This window comes from Canis lupus, chromosome 7, assembly GCF_003254725.2.
Source record: "Canis lupus dingo isolate Sandy chromosome 7, ASM325472v2, whole genome shotgun sequence".
Lineage (NCBI taxonomy): Eukaryota > Metazoa > Chordata > Mammalia > Carnivora > Canidae > Canis > Canis lupus.
In genome coordinates, this window is record NC_064249.1 from 15,483,195 (window position 1) to 15,501,934 (window position 18,740).

General features: G+C 38.5%; 1 protein-coding gene and 1 long non-coding RNA gene across 20 annotated transcripts in view; one reads left to right on the forward strand and one right to left on the reverse strand.

Annotated features, from left to right (window-relative positions):
• Positions 1-18,740, forward strand: part of RGSL1 (regulator of G protein signaling like 1) — a 309,935-nt gene that overhangs the window by 151,177 nt on the left and 140,018 nt on the right. For 2 of the 19 annotated variants that reach the window (XM_025429992.3, XM_025429995.3), the window contains exon 1: positions 16,434-16,517. The exons of the other annotated variants lie outside the window; for them this stretch is intronic. In XM_025429992.3, the coding sequence (XP_025285777.1) occupies positions 16,505-16,517 (13 nt within the window). In that variant the 5' untranslated portion in view covers positions 16,434-16,504. Of the gene's footprint in view, positions 1-16,433; positions 16,518-18,740 lie in introns of those variants that run through there. 19 annotated transcript variants of the gene reach the window in all.
• On the reverse strand, positions 7,037-16,385 carry LOC118355299 (uncharacterized). Its single transcript, XR_007411873.1, has 4 exons — positions 9,933-16,385; positions 8,859-8,920; positions 7,812-7,946; positions 7,037-7,222 (listed from the first exon to the last, which is right to left on the reverse strand). It is a non-coding gene; the product is annotated as an uncharacterized LOC118355299 (long non-coding RNA).

Consider the following 18,740-nt stretch of genomic DNA (forward strand, 5'->3'; position numbering starts at 1 on the left):
GTACAAGCTCCCAAGTGATGCTGACATTCGTGGCCCATGGACCAAAACTTTGAGTGTCAAGGTATTGTTTTTGAGTTCCTTGAGGGCAGGTGTCATGTCTTATTCATCTTTGTAATACCAGCTTCTAGCAGAGTGTCTGGCTGATTATATGTAATTAATATACATTCATTAAATTGAACGAATCAAATTAAGACACTGGTATTTCTAAGGTATCTCCTTTAAATGCAAATATGTGGTCTGGGCAACATTACAAACAACTGTAGCTGGAGTAGCAGAAAGTCGGGTGGGGCAGGACTTGGGGCTCATAGGAAAGGCAGGATAAGTTGAAATTACAGATCCAGAAACTCAATTTTATCAGTCTGTTTAGGTTCTAAAAAACTGATTAACATTAATATGTAAACCAGAAGGCCAATTTATTATTTAACATTAGAAGATATGTCTTTCTAGTGACAGAAATACCAGTGCCTGCCAATGAGGTTCTCTCTTGTTTCCTACCACCCATCCATGCTTCCTGCCCACCCCCCACCCCTTCACCCTAGGGATAATTTAGCTCATAACCTTGACTCAGAATATAGGTAACTAAAGGAACTTGCAGGTAAAAGACAAACTTGAGGGGCAAACAAAAGAGATTAATCATGAAGGTATCTTTTAAAACATAGTGTACAGGGGCACCTAGGTGGCTCAGTGATTTAGCATCTGCCTTTGGCTCAGGTCATGATCCTAGGGTCCTAGGATCAAGTCTCATATTGGGCTCCCCTCCTGCTTCTCCCTCTGCCTATGTCTCTGCCTCTATCTCCATGTCTCTCATGAATAAATAAATAAATAAATAAATAAATAAATAAATAAATAAATAAACCTTTAAAAAAGAAAAACTTGACAAACTGTCCCTTTTCCAAAAAGACTGTACTTCTGTAACAGAATACTTATTTCCTTCCAAAACAGTCTTTCTCCTTGGGTGGTGCTGGGTAAAGACATATACATTCGTGTTGCCAAGTATCTGTGTCTTTCTAAGGTCTTAGTCCCCTAGATCCTAGATCAGCTAGGTGAAAAGGGGGCTCACAGCCTTGCCCACTTATACTTTGTCTCATGTTGAGCTGGACTTTTCTGGTACTTCTTGGTAACAGTCAGTTTGTGACTAAGTACCTCAGCATACTTTGTTACCAACTAACCTGCTAACCATGCGACATCCTGTGAGTCACTTTCTGTGCTTCAGTTCCTTCCTTCCTCTGTGAATCTTCAGAGATTTGGAAGAAATAGGATCTATGATCTCATCCAGCCCTAAGATTACCAACTTAATGTATTCTATATTTATAGCCTGTTTTAAAATACAATATTTCATGGATGCCCCACAATTCCACATGTACCTATGAGAGGAATGAGTCTTAGAGAAAATGAATACCTTGTCTTAAAGCATCCACCTAACAAATGGCCAAACCAGGTCTTGAGCATAGATCAGACTCCTCATTTTCTCAAGCACTACTTGATAAGGTCTCCTGGAGCCTGGACGAGGAGGGTTTTTACTTCTCCCCCAACCTTGGGAGAGAAAGCACAACTTCTGGCTCCCTTGATTCCCCTTTTCCTTATCTTTCTCTTCTCAGGGTCTGAGTTGTGTTCGCCTTTTCTGTCTTTTCTGTTGAGTTCTTTATGTTCTCTCTCAGTTTTCTCTTTCTCTCTCCACCTTCCTTTCCCTTTCCCTCCCCTATCCATCCCTCATTTAGCCTCTTCCCACCTCTGCCATCTCTCTCCTCTTGCATGCCAGACTATCTCGATAAACATTGTAGATTCTCTTTTGTTTTGTTTTAAAAGAATTTATTTATTTATTTATTTATTTATTTATTTATTTATTTATTCATGAGAGAGACACACAGAGAGGCAGAGACATAGGCAGAGGGAGAAGCAGGCTCCCCACGGAGAAAGCCTGATGTGGGACTTGATTCCTGAACCCTGGGATCACAACCTGAGTTGAAAGCAGATGCTCAACCACTCAGCCATCCAGGTGCCCCTGTAGATTCTGTTTTTATAAAGATGTCACTCCATACTCCTGGATGAATCTATGGTTTGGTGAGGGCAGGAAGAGGGTTCCCAAGCACGGCTTAATGACTAGGGTGCTGTTTTCTAATCTAGTGCAATGGTTTCCAAGCCTCAGGAGAGATAGCCTGCATTGGAATCGCCAATGGTAAGGGAATGTGTGGTTATAATTCAAAATGAAGATTCCAGGACCCATCCAGAGACTTTATTCAGTAGGATCAAGGTGAAAATTTAGTACTCTGTATTTTAAAAATCTCTTCTGAGATGATTATGATGAACATTAAGGTTCCTACCTTACTATTGGGACCTGTGTCCACCAGACCCTGTCCCTAGGGTTGAGTCAATGAATAGCCAAGTATCCGCTGTAGTACCAGGAGGGTTGCCTCAGATAGATGCCTTGTTTGTAGATTATGAAACATCAGTTAATTAGTTTGGCTCTTGCTCCTTTCCCATACCAAGTGTCTGCCCCATTAGTGGTATATCTGGCTCAATGTGGGGGAACTTCTTGCTTTTGCCACATTTGGGCAAGCAGAATCTCTTAATTTACATTCTACCTATTTTTGGCCACAAACCCCCAAACCATTAGGATATGCTCATTCCTTTCATCCTTTTAGATGACACTTCCCTCTTTCATACAGTTGTCCCCCTGTTGCGATAGGAACTGGAAAGGAGTAGGAGGAAAGCAATTTTCATTTATGTCCCTCTAATAGAACATGTGTTTTCTAATTCCCATACCAGGATCTTCACCATGAAATCTGTGGGTTTTGACAGCCATACATGTAGAATCTCATAACATTTTTGAGGCCATCTTGTCTACCGGTACCTCAATGTCTATCACTGAAAGACAAACATTCTTTTAATATGAGCGCTTTGCTGGGATTATGCTGTGCCCTTGGTTTGCACTTTGTGCTCTCCATAGGGGCAATATTGCCCCCAGGAGGGCTGAATATTTGTGTTACAGTTATGCCAAGTCCTCCACACCTTCTTCATCCAAGGACAAAGGAGCTGAAGATAAAATTTGAACTTACATATGTTAGTCTTTCTAGCCGTTCACTGGGAATGATCATATTTGTCCTGACTTCTACAGCTGCAGTGAGCTCTCTCCTTTAATTGAATAGGTCTGGTCATTTGTTTCACTTATTTGGCATCTAGCTCTTACCATTAGTGGCCTTGCATCACTTGTTTGTATCTGGTATCTGTTCCGTCTTTATAACTAGATTATAAAGCATTTTGTGGTAGAGATCCTGTGTTCATGTGATAGTTCACTCATTTATTCATTCATCAAACACTCACTGAGAACCTCCAGGCATGGGGCTAGATTCTAAAGAGACAAGAGAACATGGTCTCCGATTTCAAATACTTTCTAGTAAATAAGGAGTGGCAAAACCATGTGACTGTAGAGATGTGTTTAAGTATATGTGTGTAAGTGTAACTATATATGTGTTTAAGTATATGTGTATAAGTGTAACTATATATATGTGTTTAAGTATATGTGTGTAAGTGTAACTCAACTTGAGTTGAGCTTTGAAGGAGAAAGGAGGAACTTCCCAAATAAAGAAAGAATATGGAACAAGAAATCCATTCCAGGCTGAACTGGAAGCTTCCCATGTGGGAAGGGGCTAGAAATGAGGCCAGGCCAAAGCGAGAGGCACCTTCAAGGTTAGTCTAAGGGCATGGATTTTATCCATAAGGCAATGAGATGCTACTAGAGAATTTAAATTAGCTAGTGGCATTATAAGCTCTCTATTCCCAAAGCGCACTCTGGCTGCAATGTGGATAGGAATAGATAAGGATTGGAACCCAGTTAAGAGATGTGGCAACAATGCAGAGTTGGTGATGCTTGGGAAAGGGTAGTATAGGTGGGGATAAAGAATCCAGATAACTTAAAAAAAAAAAAAGAATCCAGATAACTTATTGATTAATATATTGTAGGGGTGAGTGAAAATTTGTACCACTATTTTAAAGGAAGATTTATCACTAGTTATTAAATTTTAAGAAAGTAATCGTCTGTGACTCAGAAATGCCAGTATGGTTATCTCCTCTAAAGAAGAATATTTACTGGGATCCCTGGGTGGCGCAGCGGTTTGGCGCCTGCCTTTGGCCCAGGGCATGATCCTGGAGACCCGGGATCGAATCCCACGTTGGGGTCCCTACATGGAGCCTGTTTCTCCCTCTGCCTGTGTCTCTGCCTCTCTGTGTGTGTGTGTGTGACTATCATGAATTAAAAAAAAGAAGAAGAATATTTACTGAGCATTGTTTGTTCAAAAGTAAGCCAGCTAGACCATCACATCCATCACTAGAGGACTAGTTAAAGAATATGCTATTAAAAGGATCAGTAGTACCTCTATGTAACAAAATAGTTCTGTCTCCAACACATTCTATGACTGAGTGAAAAACTGCCAGTAGTAGAATGATCATATAAGTTTTGATGTCCTAGAGAAAAACTCATTTTGGCATTTGGGAGAGGCCCATTGCAACTAGCTATCTTCCTACCTTCTCTCCCTAAAGTAGACTGAATAGACATCAAGTTGTACTTGCCTCACAGCGTTTCCACTTAGAATTCTTATTTCTGTAAAAAAAAAAAATTAATATTGAGTGGATACAAAATAGCATTTATAGAATACACGTGAACTCTATAGAGTTGGGATGTAATCAACTCCACCAACTATAAGAACATAAAAGCATTATTATTTTCCATACCTGTGTCCCTCTCAAATCTATCCTATTCTTCCCCTCTGGGAGATAACCACTTTCCTGAATTTTGCTTATGGTTCTTTGTATGTGTTCACATTGTTTAGTTTTGTGTGTTTTTGAACTTTATATATGTATATGGAATCATACAGTATATATTATTCTGTGACATTCTTTTTTCATCTAAGATTATAGTTTTGAGGTTCCATGTTTGTTTCAGGAGAGTTCCCCAGAGAAGCAGAACCAATAAAGATATATATAAAGGAAATTGATCATGAGGAAATGGCTCATAAGATGATGAAGGCACAGAAATCCGACCATCTGCTGTTTCCAGGCTGGAAACATTAGAGTATAATTTCAGTCAGAGCCTACAGAGCTGAGAATCAAAGGAGCTGATAGTATAAGCCCCAGTATAAGGGCAAAAGAAGACTTATGTCCCGGCCCAGTAGACAGGCTGGAAAAAAAGAGGATGGATTCCATCTTCCTTTGCCTTTTTTTTCCTTTTTTTTTCTGCTCGGGCCTCAACAGATTAGATGAGGCCCACCCACATTGGGATGGATAATCTAGTTTACCAAATCCATTGATTCAAATGTTAATCTACAGACACACCCAGAAATAATGTTTAATCTGGGCACCATGTGGCCCGGTTAAAGCAACACATAAAATTAACTATCATCGTTGTTGGATGTAGCTGTATTTTTCACTTTTACTTCTCTCTCATATGAATACCTTATACATTTATCTGTATAGTTTGAAGGACATTTTGATTATTCCTCCTCTCTACCAGCTATGGACAGTGCTGGTATGGACATTGCTCCATATAATCCTTGTATGGATATATGAGAATTATTGTGTAATATATACAAGTAAGGATGTGTATCTTCAATTTTCTATATAATACCACATAACATCAAATTCTTTTCCAAAGTGATTATATCAATTTATATTCCTGCTGGCAATATATTAATTATTCTACTCGTTTCACTTTGTCAGACTGTTGTCAAGCTATTTTTTGTCAATCTGGTGGATGAGAAGTAATAGCTAGAAAGCAAATCCTACACACAGCTACAAAGAATTGAATTCTGCTATAACCATGTGATATTGGATGAGGACTCAGCTTCAGCACGAAGTACAGCCTGGCTGACACCATGAGTGTGCCTTTTGAGACTCTGAGCAGAGGACCAACAAAACTCTTTCTGCAACCTGACCCACAGAAAGTGAGATAAATGCATGTTGTTTTAAGCCACTGAGTTAAATTGTGTTAAACTGTTACACAGCAACAGATAATGAATACATTATTGGATCCATGGAGAAGGAAATAGAATCCAAACATGCTAATTAGTTCTACTATAAACAGAATTGTTATAATCTATGAAAGGGCAGAGAGCTGTTTTCTTTAGTTAAATTGTTGGTGAAGGGTTTAGATTACCCTCACTGGGTTAGGCTCTCAATCCCTTGACTGATCTGTGACTAGGAAAGCAGGATTTGTCAGAAAATGACAGCTCCCATTAACCCACATGGTTTGAGGAGACACTTCCCAGGAGAGGGGCGCTTTCATAGTTAAAACAATAGAATTCTGTCGCAGTAATGCAATTGGAAAGACAATTAGAGAAGATAAAATTATATCTAAAAGGAGATCATTTTTTCATCATTGAAGTTAATATGATTATACAAAATAATTTGAAAATTAGAGCAGTAGGTACATGCAACAAGATGATTAATATGAAGATCAACATAAAATTATGTTTTTTGAGTAAAAATTATAAAATAAAATGGAAGATCTGTTGGTAGTAAGAACAAAACAAAATTTACCAAAAAATAAACCAAAATGGAAATCTGTAAGACCAATATGAGACAAATTTAACTTGAGACATTCCTGTGCTTGACTGACTGTCGTGAAGAATAATATGACCATTATATTCTAACTAAATGCTTATTTCATGAGAGAAAATATTCGATGGCCAATTCACACTAAGCTTAGCTTAATAGGATCACTTTTTTTTTTTTCTTTTTTTAGGATCACTTTCTAACCAGTACCTACAGTTTACTCAGTGATTCTCAAAATTTAGTCTGCCTAAGAACTACCTGGGAATGTGTCTTGGAATGCTTATTTTTTAATAATAAATTTATTTTTTATTGGTGTTCAATTTGCCAACATACAGAATAACACCCAGTGCTCATCCCGTCAAGTGCCCCCCTCAGTGCCCGTCACCCATTCACCCCCTCCCCCCGCCCTCCTCCCCTTCCACCACCCCTAGTTCGTTTCCCAGAGTTAGGAGTCTTTATGTTCTGTCTCCTTTTCTGATATTTCCCACACATTTCTTCTCCCTTCCCTTATATTCCCTTATATTCCCTTTCACTATTGCTTATTTTAAGACCACCACCCTCAAGAAATTCCACATCAGTACCTTTGAGTAGAACCTACTCACTTGCATTTTAACTTGGAAAAACATTACTTCAGCCCAAAGGAAAGAATCTCAGGAAGTGGCACCTCATTTCTGATCTGGAGATCAGCAGAAGACAGATTCTTAGGAGTGAATATTTTTCTGGCAAACCTCAACATCAGAGAAATTGGGTATTGTGTGTGATTACTTAAGACTGTTTACTTTATACCCATGAGAATACATTTGTACCTAGTATTTGTATGAGATTATATGTGAGGAATCTTAAGGGTTCTGCCTTACGTTGTGTATTCTCTATGCTTTCTCTCAGTTTTTCCTTATGTTCTATGAATTTGAGAGGGAAGGAAGGAAGGTAGCAATGGCATGAAGGACAAGTAGGAGAGGCAAGAGGAGTCGATAGCATAATCTCTGAGAACTGCAGATGCCCAGGCATTGTGATGGAGAATATGCTTATTTGCTCTTTGGCAATGGTTGGTTAGCTATCAATGAACTAGAGCAGAAGACCAGAACGGAAACCATGACACCCACCCCACCATAAGTTTGGGTTTCCTCCAAAACCATTTCCCCTGTGTATGGGAATCCAATGAGCTAGAGAGAGGATATAAGTAGGCTTCAGGAAGTTCCCTCCACACTCTAGAATCTGTGGTGACCGTTTCTGAGCTGCTTGCTTCTACCTTTGATCAAATCTACCTTCAGTTCCATGGGAGGCTTTGAGGGTCATCTGTACCCAGGGCTGTCTCTCTTCTTCTATGGACTTTATCATGCACGACTAGTATCAAGGGCCTTGATATGCAACCACCCTGTCCAGTATCGGCCATGTCATCCCTGGAGAAAAGGAAGATGGGCAAGGCTGCAGCAAATATACTATGTTGGGCTGGTGAAGATATTAAGTGCCTTCATTTTAGCAGCACAAGAGCTGCATAACGTACATGGACAATTTGTACTTATCAGCAAGATATATCATCAGAGAAACTTTTTGTACCGCAAACAGTGGCAGCATCTCACTCTGTATATGACTTTCTTCCTGAGCGGGTGTATGGATGTAGTGAGCCAGAACCTGCTGCCCCAGAGGTGTGCTGCTCTGGAGCAAGGTGCCCAAGCCCTGGGCATATTTCTATTTCTGCCTCTCATGATGTCTCACATGCAGGACTCAGAAGGTGTGGAGCTACAGTCTCACATCCTGCTTACTCAGGCCATGTTCCTGCTGGTGCTGGTGGTGATTGCAGAGCTGTGGGCTCCCAATATGCTGCAGCTTTGGGTTATGAAGGCCTTTTTTTATATGATGATAGGCTCTTGGCTGATTCAGATAGGCTTTATGCTGTACAAACCAATTTCTGGCTATAAATGGATGGATGATGACAAAAACAACATTATATTTGTCACCACCTTCTTCTGCTGGCATGTGGCTTTCATTGCCATTTTAATGATCTGGGTCTATGGCTTCTCCTTTTTGTGGTATTATTACATTTGTTGAGGTATGAACCTTGGTGATCCCAGAATGGCTTTTGTCACCTGCACATTCTGGAATACCTAGATGAGAAGTTGTAGGAAGTGGAGGTGTTAGAAAGGAAGATGACTGAGGCAACAGACTTTGTTGGGATGGACATCCACCTCTCCCCTTCTGGCTTCTGAGCAGTCTCATCTGCTGCGCAGTATGCTGGGACAGGCAAATGAAACCCAAGAAGAAGTTATGACCTTCACTCTCAGCTCCCCAAGTATTTCCCCTACCTCTCCTACCTCTCAATTCCAGATGAGGCATTCTCCTTGTCTTGTTCTTCTCTGTACTCTTCACATCCCTCCTAGGAGAATATGAAAATAAATGTGCTGTATCCTGCCTTTGGGTCTTTATAAATATCCTCACCTACCCCAGAGAATACTGATCACTACTTACATTTAGTACATCATAATATTTTACCCATCATAAAAATTACTTCTTCACTCTTTCTGGATCTCTTCAATGCCTATACTCAATCTAAACAGATATTTTAACTATAAAGAGCTCAGAGAACTATTGTTGAATTCTTTCTTTAGATTATTATTTGTCGGACAAAGAGATCATGTATTTTTAGCTTTATTGAAGTATACTTAATTTAAAAACCATTGCACATATTTAATGTATATATTTTGATGGGTTTGTACATATGTGATACCATGATAACATCATCACAGTCTTTGAAGGCAATTTCCTCTGCAGGGTCTAGCAGAACAGAGCAACACTTTGCATATAGTGAAAGCAAAAAAGGATCCATGTGCTTCTGGAATTTATCTATCAGTCTCCTTGAGTGCAGAGTCTGTCAGACTCTTCCATCTGGGTAGATCAGTCCATTGCTCTGTACACACCTCGATCAATTTCCAAGTAGTAGACTCCTCTGGAACCACTCCTTTCTGGTTCTCATATGTAGTAAAATTCAGTGGCTTATTTATTCCATGAAAGTTTAATCCCTACAACTATCTTATCATGTAGATTTATAGTTGATAATCTAAAACTCAAAAGGGTTGAAAAAATATCTTAAGGTAGCCAGAGATTTAGCTATGTCACATAATGCCATACCTGGCTGTCAAGGAAGGTAGAATTTTTGAGTAGTAGAGTTAAATTGTTGGCAACTTGCAAAACAATGTCTTGATGCTTCTTTCCCTGCTGTCCTCAGGATATGGAAATGTCTATGTTAAGCTTCCCTTACTCTTGGTCATGGTCATGGTTAAGCTTCCCTTACCCTCGGTCATGGACAGAGTAAGGCTGGGGCCTGGATTTTAGGGGGTCATCATCCTTCTAATTTCCCTTTTGCTTCTGGTTCCTAGAACTAGACGTACCTCTTTTCCTTTGGTTCTGGCCTTACTCTTCCTTGTTAATTTTATTGTTCCAAAGTTAAGATGTAGCAGTGGTGAGTTATTGTCTGGTTGATAAGGTTTTCTACCCTGTGGTTCGAGGAGCTTCTGAGCATTCTCAGTTACTGCAAAGGGGGAGGTGCTTCCCAGTGTCATTTCAGTGGTGTTCAGCAATGTCTCAGAATGCATGCATGTGACCAGCAATGCAATGTTGGGATGGCATGCATGTGACCAGCAGACAGCTCTCCACGGAAGGCTTGCACCTCGCACCACTGGGATATCCAGTCAGATAACAATGCTGCTCTCCACTGGAGATGAGCTATGGTCCCTGGGGTGGAAATAAAATATTTCTCAGGCATTGTTTCAGCATCTGTGCTTCACCTTGGTCCTGATGACCGGTGGAGCTCTGCAGTTTTCCCTGTAGTTTCTGCCCTGTTCCTGGTTGTCACCACTGGATCCCATCTGTCACCTCCCCCAACTCTGAGTATTTCTCAGGCCTTGCCAAGACTCACAGCAATTCCTTCCTGAAGCCTAGTTGAACCTCCTCTAGTGTCCTAAGACTAGGGAGGTGGGGAATCTGTATTTCCTCTATGCTCTTTCTTAGTGGTATGGCAAAGGCCTGTTTTCTACCTCACTCAGTCCTCCAATTTTTTTAACCTAAAAATTGACTCTTGTTTTTTACAATTACAATCTGACCTCATCTTGAGGCAGTATCTGTCACTAATTGGGGGCAAAGTTATTTACAATGGTGGAAAAGCAAAGCCTAAAATTAATATATTAGTATTTCAATATATTATCTCTCTAAAAAGATAAAAATCGAAGAGATACCAAAGCCATCTATTGACAGATCTGTCCATTTCTGAGGACTTTTGAGCTCTTGATACTGATGAACTCATCTCTTGTCATAAAATAGTGCTTCCAAATATTGTCATGTTTCACAATATGTTCCTCTGAGGTAAAATAATAAATATTAGCAGCCTCCTACAAAGCCACAAAGGATTATTACTGAGGCTTGATCTAATGGTGGAATAGACAGACTTGATATTTCAATCAAAGGGCCTTTCTGTACTCTTCACATCACAGTAGGTATGAGTACTCTGAAAAGTAATCCTAACCACTTTGGAATGTAAAACCAACTGAAGATAAATTTAGAAAAACAACAAAATACCCTCCCGAATTAGAGAGAGAAAGGTGTAACCTTCACCACTGTCCACCAGAGGGCATCATCTTTACATGAGCCTGGAAAAGGCAATTGTTCTCCATTTGTTACTGAATTATCAATTTAAAAGAAATGAAGGGATGAAGAGGAAGGCAGAAAAATACACAAGCAAGTGTCATCCAGGCATCCAGTAAACATAATGAAGATCTGTTTGTTTCTTGTTAGATGTGTGGACATGAATAAGCATAGAATTCAATCAATAGATACAGGTAATATGTAGATAGATACATGGAAACATAGATACATAAGGTATATAGCTATATACACATATAGATAGCTATGTAGATGATAGATAGATAGATAGATAGATAGATAGATAGATATGTTTGTATCTCAAAAAACAAAACTGTCACAATGCCCTTTGAGTTGAAGTGGCTGCCGTTCTTTCAGCAACTATGTAAATATAACCAAAATGCTCTTGTTTGGCTTATCACATAATAGGCATGCAACAAATAATCAGTGAATGAGTAAATAAAGTATCTAGTACAAGTGTAGCATAGATGAAATGTTGGTTTAATTCTGATCTGGGTTTTGACAAATAAATAGGAGTTTGTTAGAGGCATTCAGAGTAGGAATTCTAAGGTCTTGTATGTTCCTGTGCTCAGACACCAAAGCTCAGCAAATAGAAGCTAAGCAGTGCACTTCTAGGGATTTCATGGCCCAATGATACAAGAAAACTACCAAGTTCCTGCCCTGTAGAGTGGATGGCAAAGGAAGAACCACGCAAAATTATCTGATGAAAAGTTTAATAATTTACTTTTCAGTTTGAAGGCAGCAGATTATTAATGAGTTCTTACTAACTGAAGGGGAATGCTATGCCAAAACAACAGAAATACTTGCAATTACTGTACTCAATATTCAATATATTAGGGTATATACTTAATATACTAATTAAAATTTTAAACTTCACATATAAAGTTACTTATAAATATAATAATATGATTTAAAATTGCTATCATTTGTTCATTATCTTTCAATCACGCATTTGATAAATCAAATTTTCCTAAACAGATACCATTTCCATATGTTGTTAGTCAAAATTCCTCAGTCACTTCATATGATGAAACTCAAAATTTAAGATTTTCCACTCAACCAAAAGAAAATTATTGTTGCCAACTTCTTGAGGCTTCTCTGAATTTTTATATGTATTTTAGATCAAAGAATAAAGGACCAAGACTAACCCTAGAACTATAGGGTAGACTCCTTTTTATGATCATATCCATGAGATTTTTTTTTTACCTTTGGCCAAGACTTCACTAATCACCAGTACAAAAGACTGTCCTCTTATAACTCAGTATGTTTCCTTAAAATGAATTGTTAAATAGGGTATTTTTGTGAAAGACTTTCCCAATTTTTATTCTTTTTCTGTATTTCTGTAGATAATTGCACCAAAACCTAATTACGTACCAAAAGCATTTGGAACCTTTTATGTAGGATACAATTACACTTCCTTTGACTTTAAAACTTACATGAATTGTATTGACCATCATTCTGAGGTCTTTGTATCAGCAAAGATAACAATAATTAGGAGCAAAGTCTAAATTCTACATGCTGTATCTTTTCCTTAGATAGCTGACGAGGAGCAGTAACAAACACAAAGTTTTGAATCAGAAGTCACAGTTCTGCCTAGGAGAAGTCTGTTGTCTGTCAGTATCATATCTAAACTTTTATAAGTTAACACTGGGACAATGACTCTATGTTATTTGCTTTGTCTCTCCTTCATCTTCTTTCTGTGTCCCAATTCCTCAATCACAACTTTTAGGTCTTTATATTTGTATAGGACTTAAAACTTCCATATTGCCTTCACATTCATTTCTCAGCTGAACTGGATTATCCAGCACCTACTAGTGCCAGGCTCTACAGGCATGAAGATGAGTTGGACATGGAGTACGACTTCCTCTATGCCATTGCCTTTCAGCTGAGTTCATCCAATCCCTAATTATTGTGATTTATTTTTCTACTGTTAAAATAGGATGTTAGTTTCAGAGAACAGATTGCAAAGGGGCCATTATTTCAATGTACTGCATCTAACTTTCTATTTGTTTAGTAACCTTTCTAAGTCCCTTTCCAGATTACTCTATCCTCTCCAACCTTGTGACTTTTGCATCACTAAACTCACTTTCCAAGGGTTTTGAAAACTAGTTGGTATTATTTTGACAAGCAATATCTCCTGGACATTCTGTCCACTGAAACATCAGCCTACAAGAGGCTTGAATTCCCTTTCTCTGAAGGGCTGTCAGGCACTTGGTTATCTTATTAAACAATTCTTCCATTTCTCTGGTTCTCTTCTCATGGACCATCACTGCTATAAGCCCTAATTTGGCCAAAAGTTACTGAGAAGAGAATCATTCAGTATCATACCCAAAAGAGGCTTAAAAACTTGAAAAGCTCTAGGATTTTTGGGAAGCTCATCATATCTAAAAATCTTGTCCCATAAAACAGAAGAACTTTGGAAGTTAGAAGAAATGTTAATAATGAACTGCCAATAATTTATCATTTAGATTTGGAAAAGTGTTATAGTTTCTTTAGTATATGTAAAGGCCAGATACTCTTCTTTAAAGTGATTTTGATTTTTAAAGTAAAGAGATTCATTATGTCTTGATGTTTTATGTGTTCCAAGATGAGTTGATAGCCTACCATATTTCTTCAATCAATTATCAATTACCTCATTTTTTAGTGTGATACAAGAGAGTTCAGGATGAAGCTCTGGATGGCTTACTAATCTCATTTTATTCCTTAGTTTATCATGTCCTTTGTAAAGAGCTATCACAACCTGAACAACAACAAAAAAATCTCTTCAGTCTCTTCCTAAAAGAATCACATACATAACATTGATAGATACCCACATTCCTTGGGCATCTTTACACTGGAAATGGCAGTACATCTCTTTAGCAAAGATTAGGAAACAGATTCACAGTAATTTCTGCAAAAGTACTGCAAAGTTCCTCCTAAAGGGCAAAGAATGCTTTCTTTTTACTTAAAAGCTCCTGTGTCTCACTCAGGACTGAAAATTGAAGAAGAGATTCAATATTTCACTGTGATGGCTCATTTTTATATTAATTATACATAGGTTCCTATTGATATTAATACATTCACTTCACAAATATTTATTGAGTGCTTACATGTGATAGAAACTGCTCTAGAGGTTTGGGATGCATCATTAAATAAAACAGTCAAAAATCCCTGCCATCATAATAGAACTTATATTATGAAGTAAAATCCTAGTGGCCTACCCACACATTTTTCCAAGGGATCCTTAGATCAGTAGCCATCACAAAGAATCTATCGATTGGATCATTCTGATACCGACACTGCCATAGCTGCTATTGTGATACCCGCATAAACTTTGTCATTTGTGGTAAGCACCACCTCCCATTTAAATCAAAGCTCATTTTCAAGTAGAGCATCTTCTTTCAGCATTTGTGGCCATTCACAGTGTGCCACTACTGCTGGCACCCCACCATTGAGCATTCGTTATCATAGGCACCATCATACATAGTCTCACATTGCCCCTCAGATTTTGAGTCATGCCTCTAAGATGAAACGTTCTGGTGGAGTTTAGGGCAAGTGTCATGTCCTTGCTGCCAGGGCAGGATTCACTCAAGTGGGGCAAGTGGTCAGAAACTGAGTGACCAAAACAAAACAGCACAAAACCCTACTAAATGACTTTCTCCTGACCCCACTCAGTGATCAGGACCCTCTTTGGGCTAATTTACAGGTATCCTAGGACATTGCAAGGAAAGATCCAAATGTGGTGAATCAGACCCAAAGCCTGGATGACCCCAAAATGACTTACCTACACTTGAAGTGAAGATCTTAATCTTCAAATCCATGTAAGGCAATAAAAATTAGTAACAAAATCTAATTTCCATATTAAAATATTCTAAACATTTATCTTACCACAAGTTTTTCTCTGTGAGTAAACTTATGCCCCAACTTGCAACAAACATTTTAAACCTTGGTAAACTGGAAATATTCTAGAAAATTCTTTGTTCTCCTTTTTTTTTTTCATTTCTAGGACTATTTCTATGTGGGTAAAGTTTTCTGTTTTTTTCTTTGAACTGGTTATGATAGTATGGAAGTAGGTGTGGGCCCAGTTTACAGTTGAAAAACGTTATACCATCTTGAGAAAAGTTAAAATGAAAGATAAATAAATACAGCTTCTTTCCCATATTGCCTCTTGCTTGCTTCCATCTTTTCTGGAGTGACTGGTCTAGAGGAATGGGGGACTGATCAAGATTAAAAACTTTGGGGTCAAAGTTTATTACAGAAAATCTCCAGCTGTTACCTATGCTATGATTTGATGAAAATATTAAATGGCTTTGTTTCAATATTCTGGTAAATTATTAGATATATGGGATGACTTTTTCTAAGTAGCTTCTCTCCATAGAAATACGGTTTATTTCTTTTGTGCCATCTGCAGGAAAGGAAGTCTAATTAAACATGTAAGGATATATGCAAGAAGTGGTAGGAGAAATGATACAGAAAAATAGATCATTGTGAGGAAGTCCAAGGGGCTTATTTTTAAGCCCATTCAAATGCATTTTTCATGTGAAAAGTAGGTATGATTTATTAGCATATTTGAAATAACATGGGCTCTTGAATCAAATGGGGTCTTGAATCAACACAGAAATCTGTGGTGTAATTACTATCTTTCAGTGAAAGGGAGGCAATGCTCTCTATTTTGTGAGGTTAAGAATTGATTGAGAACAAAGTATAAATACCTAGCCTAGCTTCTTCCTCATGGAAGGTGTTGAACTAATGTTTATTTTATCCCTTTTCAAAGCCAATGGATTATGAAGTAACTCACAGCCAACCAGAGGAAAAACTATCTGGGAAAGAGGAGAGAGGGTGGAAAACACACTTGGATATTTGACTGAATTTGCCAGCTTATCTGAAAGATAAGTCAAGTTATTAAAATTCATTGAGTACTTGTAAATTTCTACAAGGATATTGGTACAAAAGACACATTAGAAATAAGTGAACATATCCTTGCTTCCCTGAAGCATAAAGTCAAGTTAAAGAGACAGAACTAAAACTCAAGATCTATATCATTGGACAAAAATTTTTAAGGAAACTATCAGTGCACACAAAATACTATGGACTAAAAGCCTAAGTATAGGAAGTCTGATACATTCCAGGAGATCTAGGAGATCAGGTAACAAAGACTTATCTTCAGATCAAGGTCTACACAAGAGATAAAAAGGCCACTTCCTGATAGAATCTGGAACCCCTTAGAGGGGGTGTCACTGTGTGGTCACAAGGGGTGGAATCCTGTTGACTGGGGGCTAATTCTGCCTCCTAAAATCAATCACAGTGGCAGGGAAAGAATGGCAACATGAGCAATGCTGGTGAGTATCTAAAAGGGATGTCTCTGAGGCTTCTAGCAACCCTACATAAGGCAAATCTCTCACCTGCCCAGCCTTAAACCACATGTGGCTTTTATGTTTCATGCCCTTTGTTTTCTTTTTCTCTTCTCCTCCCCAACTCGCACCCCCAATTTATGCCACCTGATCTTTGGAAGAAAACAGTGACTTGTTAATTATAACAATGGGAGGTGTGAATGATGGTGCAGGAGGGTAGTGATTGATTCTACCATTGTGGTAGATTATTTGTAAACCAGTTCTTGATAGAGGACTAGTGCTTTGCAAAGAAAGTGGGTTGAGAGGACATTTCAGGTGATGGGAATGTGGGAATAAAGATATGTAGGTTGGAAGTTAGAGTGTATAGCACATTCAGGAAAGAGCAATGTCTTGGCTGGCAAACAGAAGGAAGCATGGTATGGTATAGTAAGGGATGGTGCTGGCAGGCAACCCAAAAGCCAGATCTAGTGAAGCCTTAGATTCTTTAGCATATTGAGTAGTTTTTGAACAGTATCAATAAGAACAGCATTAGAAGAGATTAAGGGGGTAGTGTGTGCAAAAAGTGCTTGGACAGGAAAGATAGGGAGACCATTATAAGAAACTGATGCCATAAACTCAAGGTGAGAGATGATAGGGCCCTGAAATAAGACAGTGACTGCATGGATGGAGAGGAGAGGATAGATTCTAGAGATATGTAGGAGGAGAAACCACATAGCATGGTCCTCTGTGTTACATGTGGGAGTGTTTGAGAAGAAGAGAAATAGAGCACAGGAGTAATCATAGATGATTTTCAGGATTCTGATTTAGATAATTGGAAGAGTGGTGGTTCTAGTGACTGAGATTGGGAATACAGAAAAAGATCAAGCTAGGAAGCAAATGATCATAATAAGCTTTGAAAATGTTGAGATGGAAGTGCTGGTAGATGTCCATGGAGAGATGTCCCATACATAATTTACTGGATATTTAGAACTAGAACCAAGGAAAGAAGTCTTGACTTAAAACAGATTTTTGGAATAATTCGTGTGGAATACATGAAATAGATCAGGGAATGCTTCTAAAAAGAACAGCAAAGGCATCTGTCTAGCAAAGGGCAAAACTGACATCAGCTCTGTCTATTGAGTGTTTGATTGTCTGGGTTCTATTTCTATTATACAAAGACAATAACCACCAGGAGTCATCAGGAAAAATGATGGAGGGGTCTGTTTAGTTTTCTTATATTATCATAACTACACTCTAACAATTGTGAGTAGCACTTACTATTCTCACCAGACATTTAACCCAACTAAGAGATAGGACTAATACAATATTTATGTTGCTCATTTTACAAGTCTTTCATTATAAACTTTGGGTGTGATGGAAAAATGCTGGGCATTGATAAAACAATTGGATTATTCACTAGTTGTGCATTAACAAGCATAGACAGTTAGAGCAAACTTTGAGGAGGCACCTACTCTACCTATGGTCTCTGTGCTTGGCTTTGTGACATTCAATATTCATCTCCTCAGATTAACTTAGGCAGCACAATGATCAAGGCTGAGAGAAGTTATAAATACTTTGCATGACCAAATCAGTATTCAAAAAAGCTCCTGTTGGGCCCAGTTGAATTTCAACTGGAATAAATGTAAATTCCTGCCCTTGGTTTCTGAAAAGTGACTGAATAAATAAAGGATAATGGAGTTAATAGTATAATGTGAGAGCTCCCAAAACTAATTCTTTTTGGGGCCACACTAATAGAACATACAACATGGGCAAAGTTGTTTTATGCTCTTCCCCGGAAAGCATGCAGAGTTCTTGAGTTGTGGGAGCTACTCTAGCCAGAGGGAGAGGACCCAGGTATTAATGAGGCCATCTGAGGAATGGCTGAGGAATTGCTTAGTGACTGATGAGCCAGAGGGGTTGAGGTGAACAGAAGGTTGAGATTTTTTTTATAAATATGAGAGCAGCAACCCATTTAAGAGGACTTAGATGAATTCTGTCAAGGTTCAGAGGGCAGGACTTCTACAAATGGAAAGAAGATAAAAGAAGGCAATTTATAGTAGGAAAATCTTCATAACAATTTCATCTCTTCATAAATGGAATGGGTAGCCCTGTGTGGCTGTGAGCTCCCCACAGCTGGGAATGCTTAAGCAGAGTGACATCGCAGAGTAAGTCCTGGAGAGGGGGAAAAATCAAGATAGATGACCCTAAAGGTCATCAAATGCTGAGATTTGG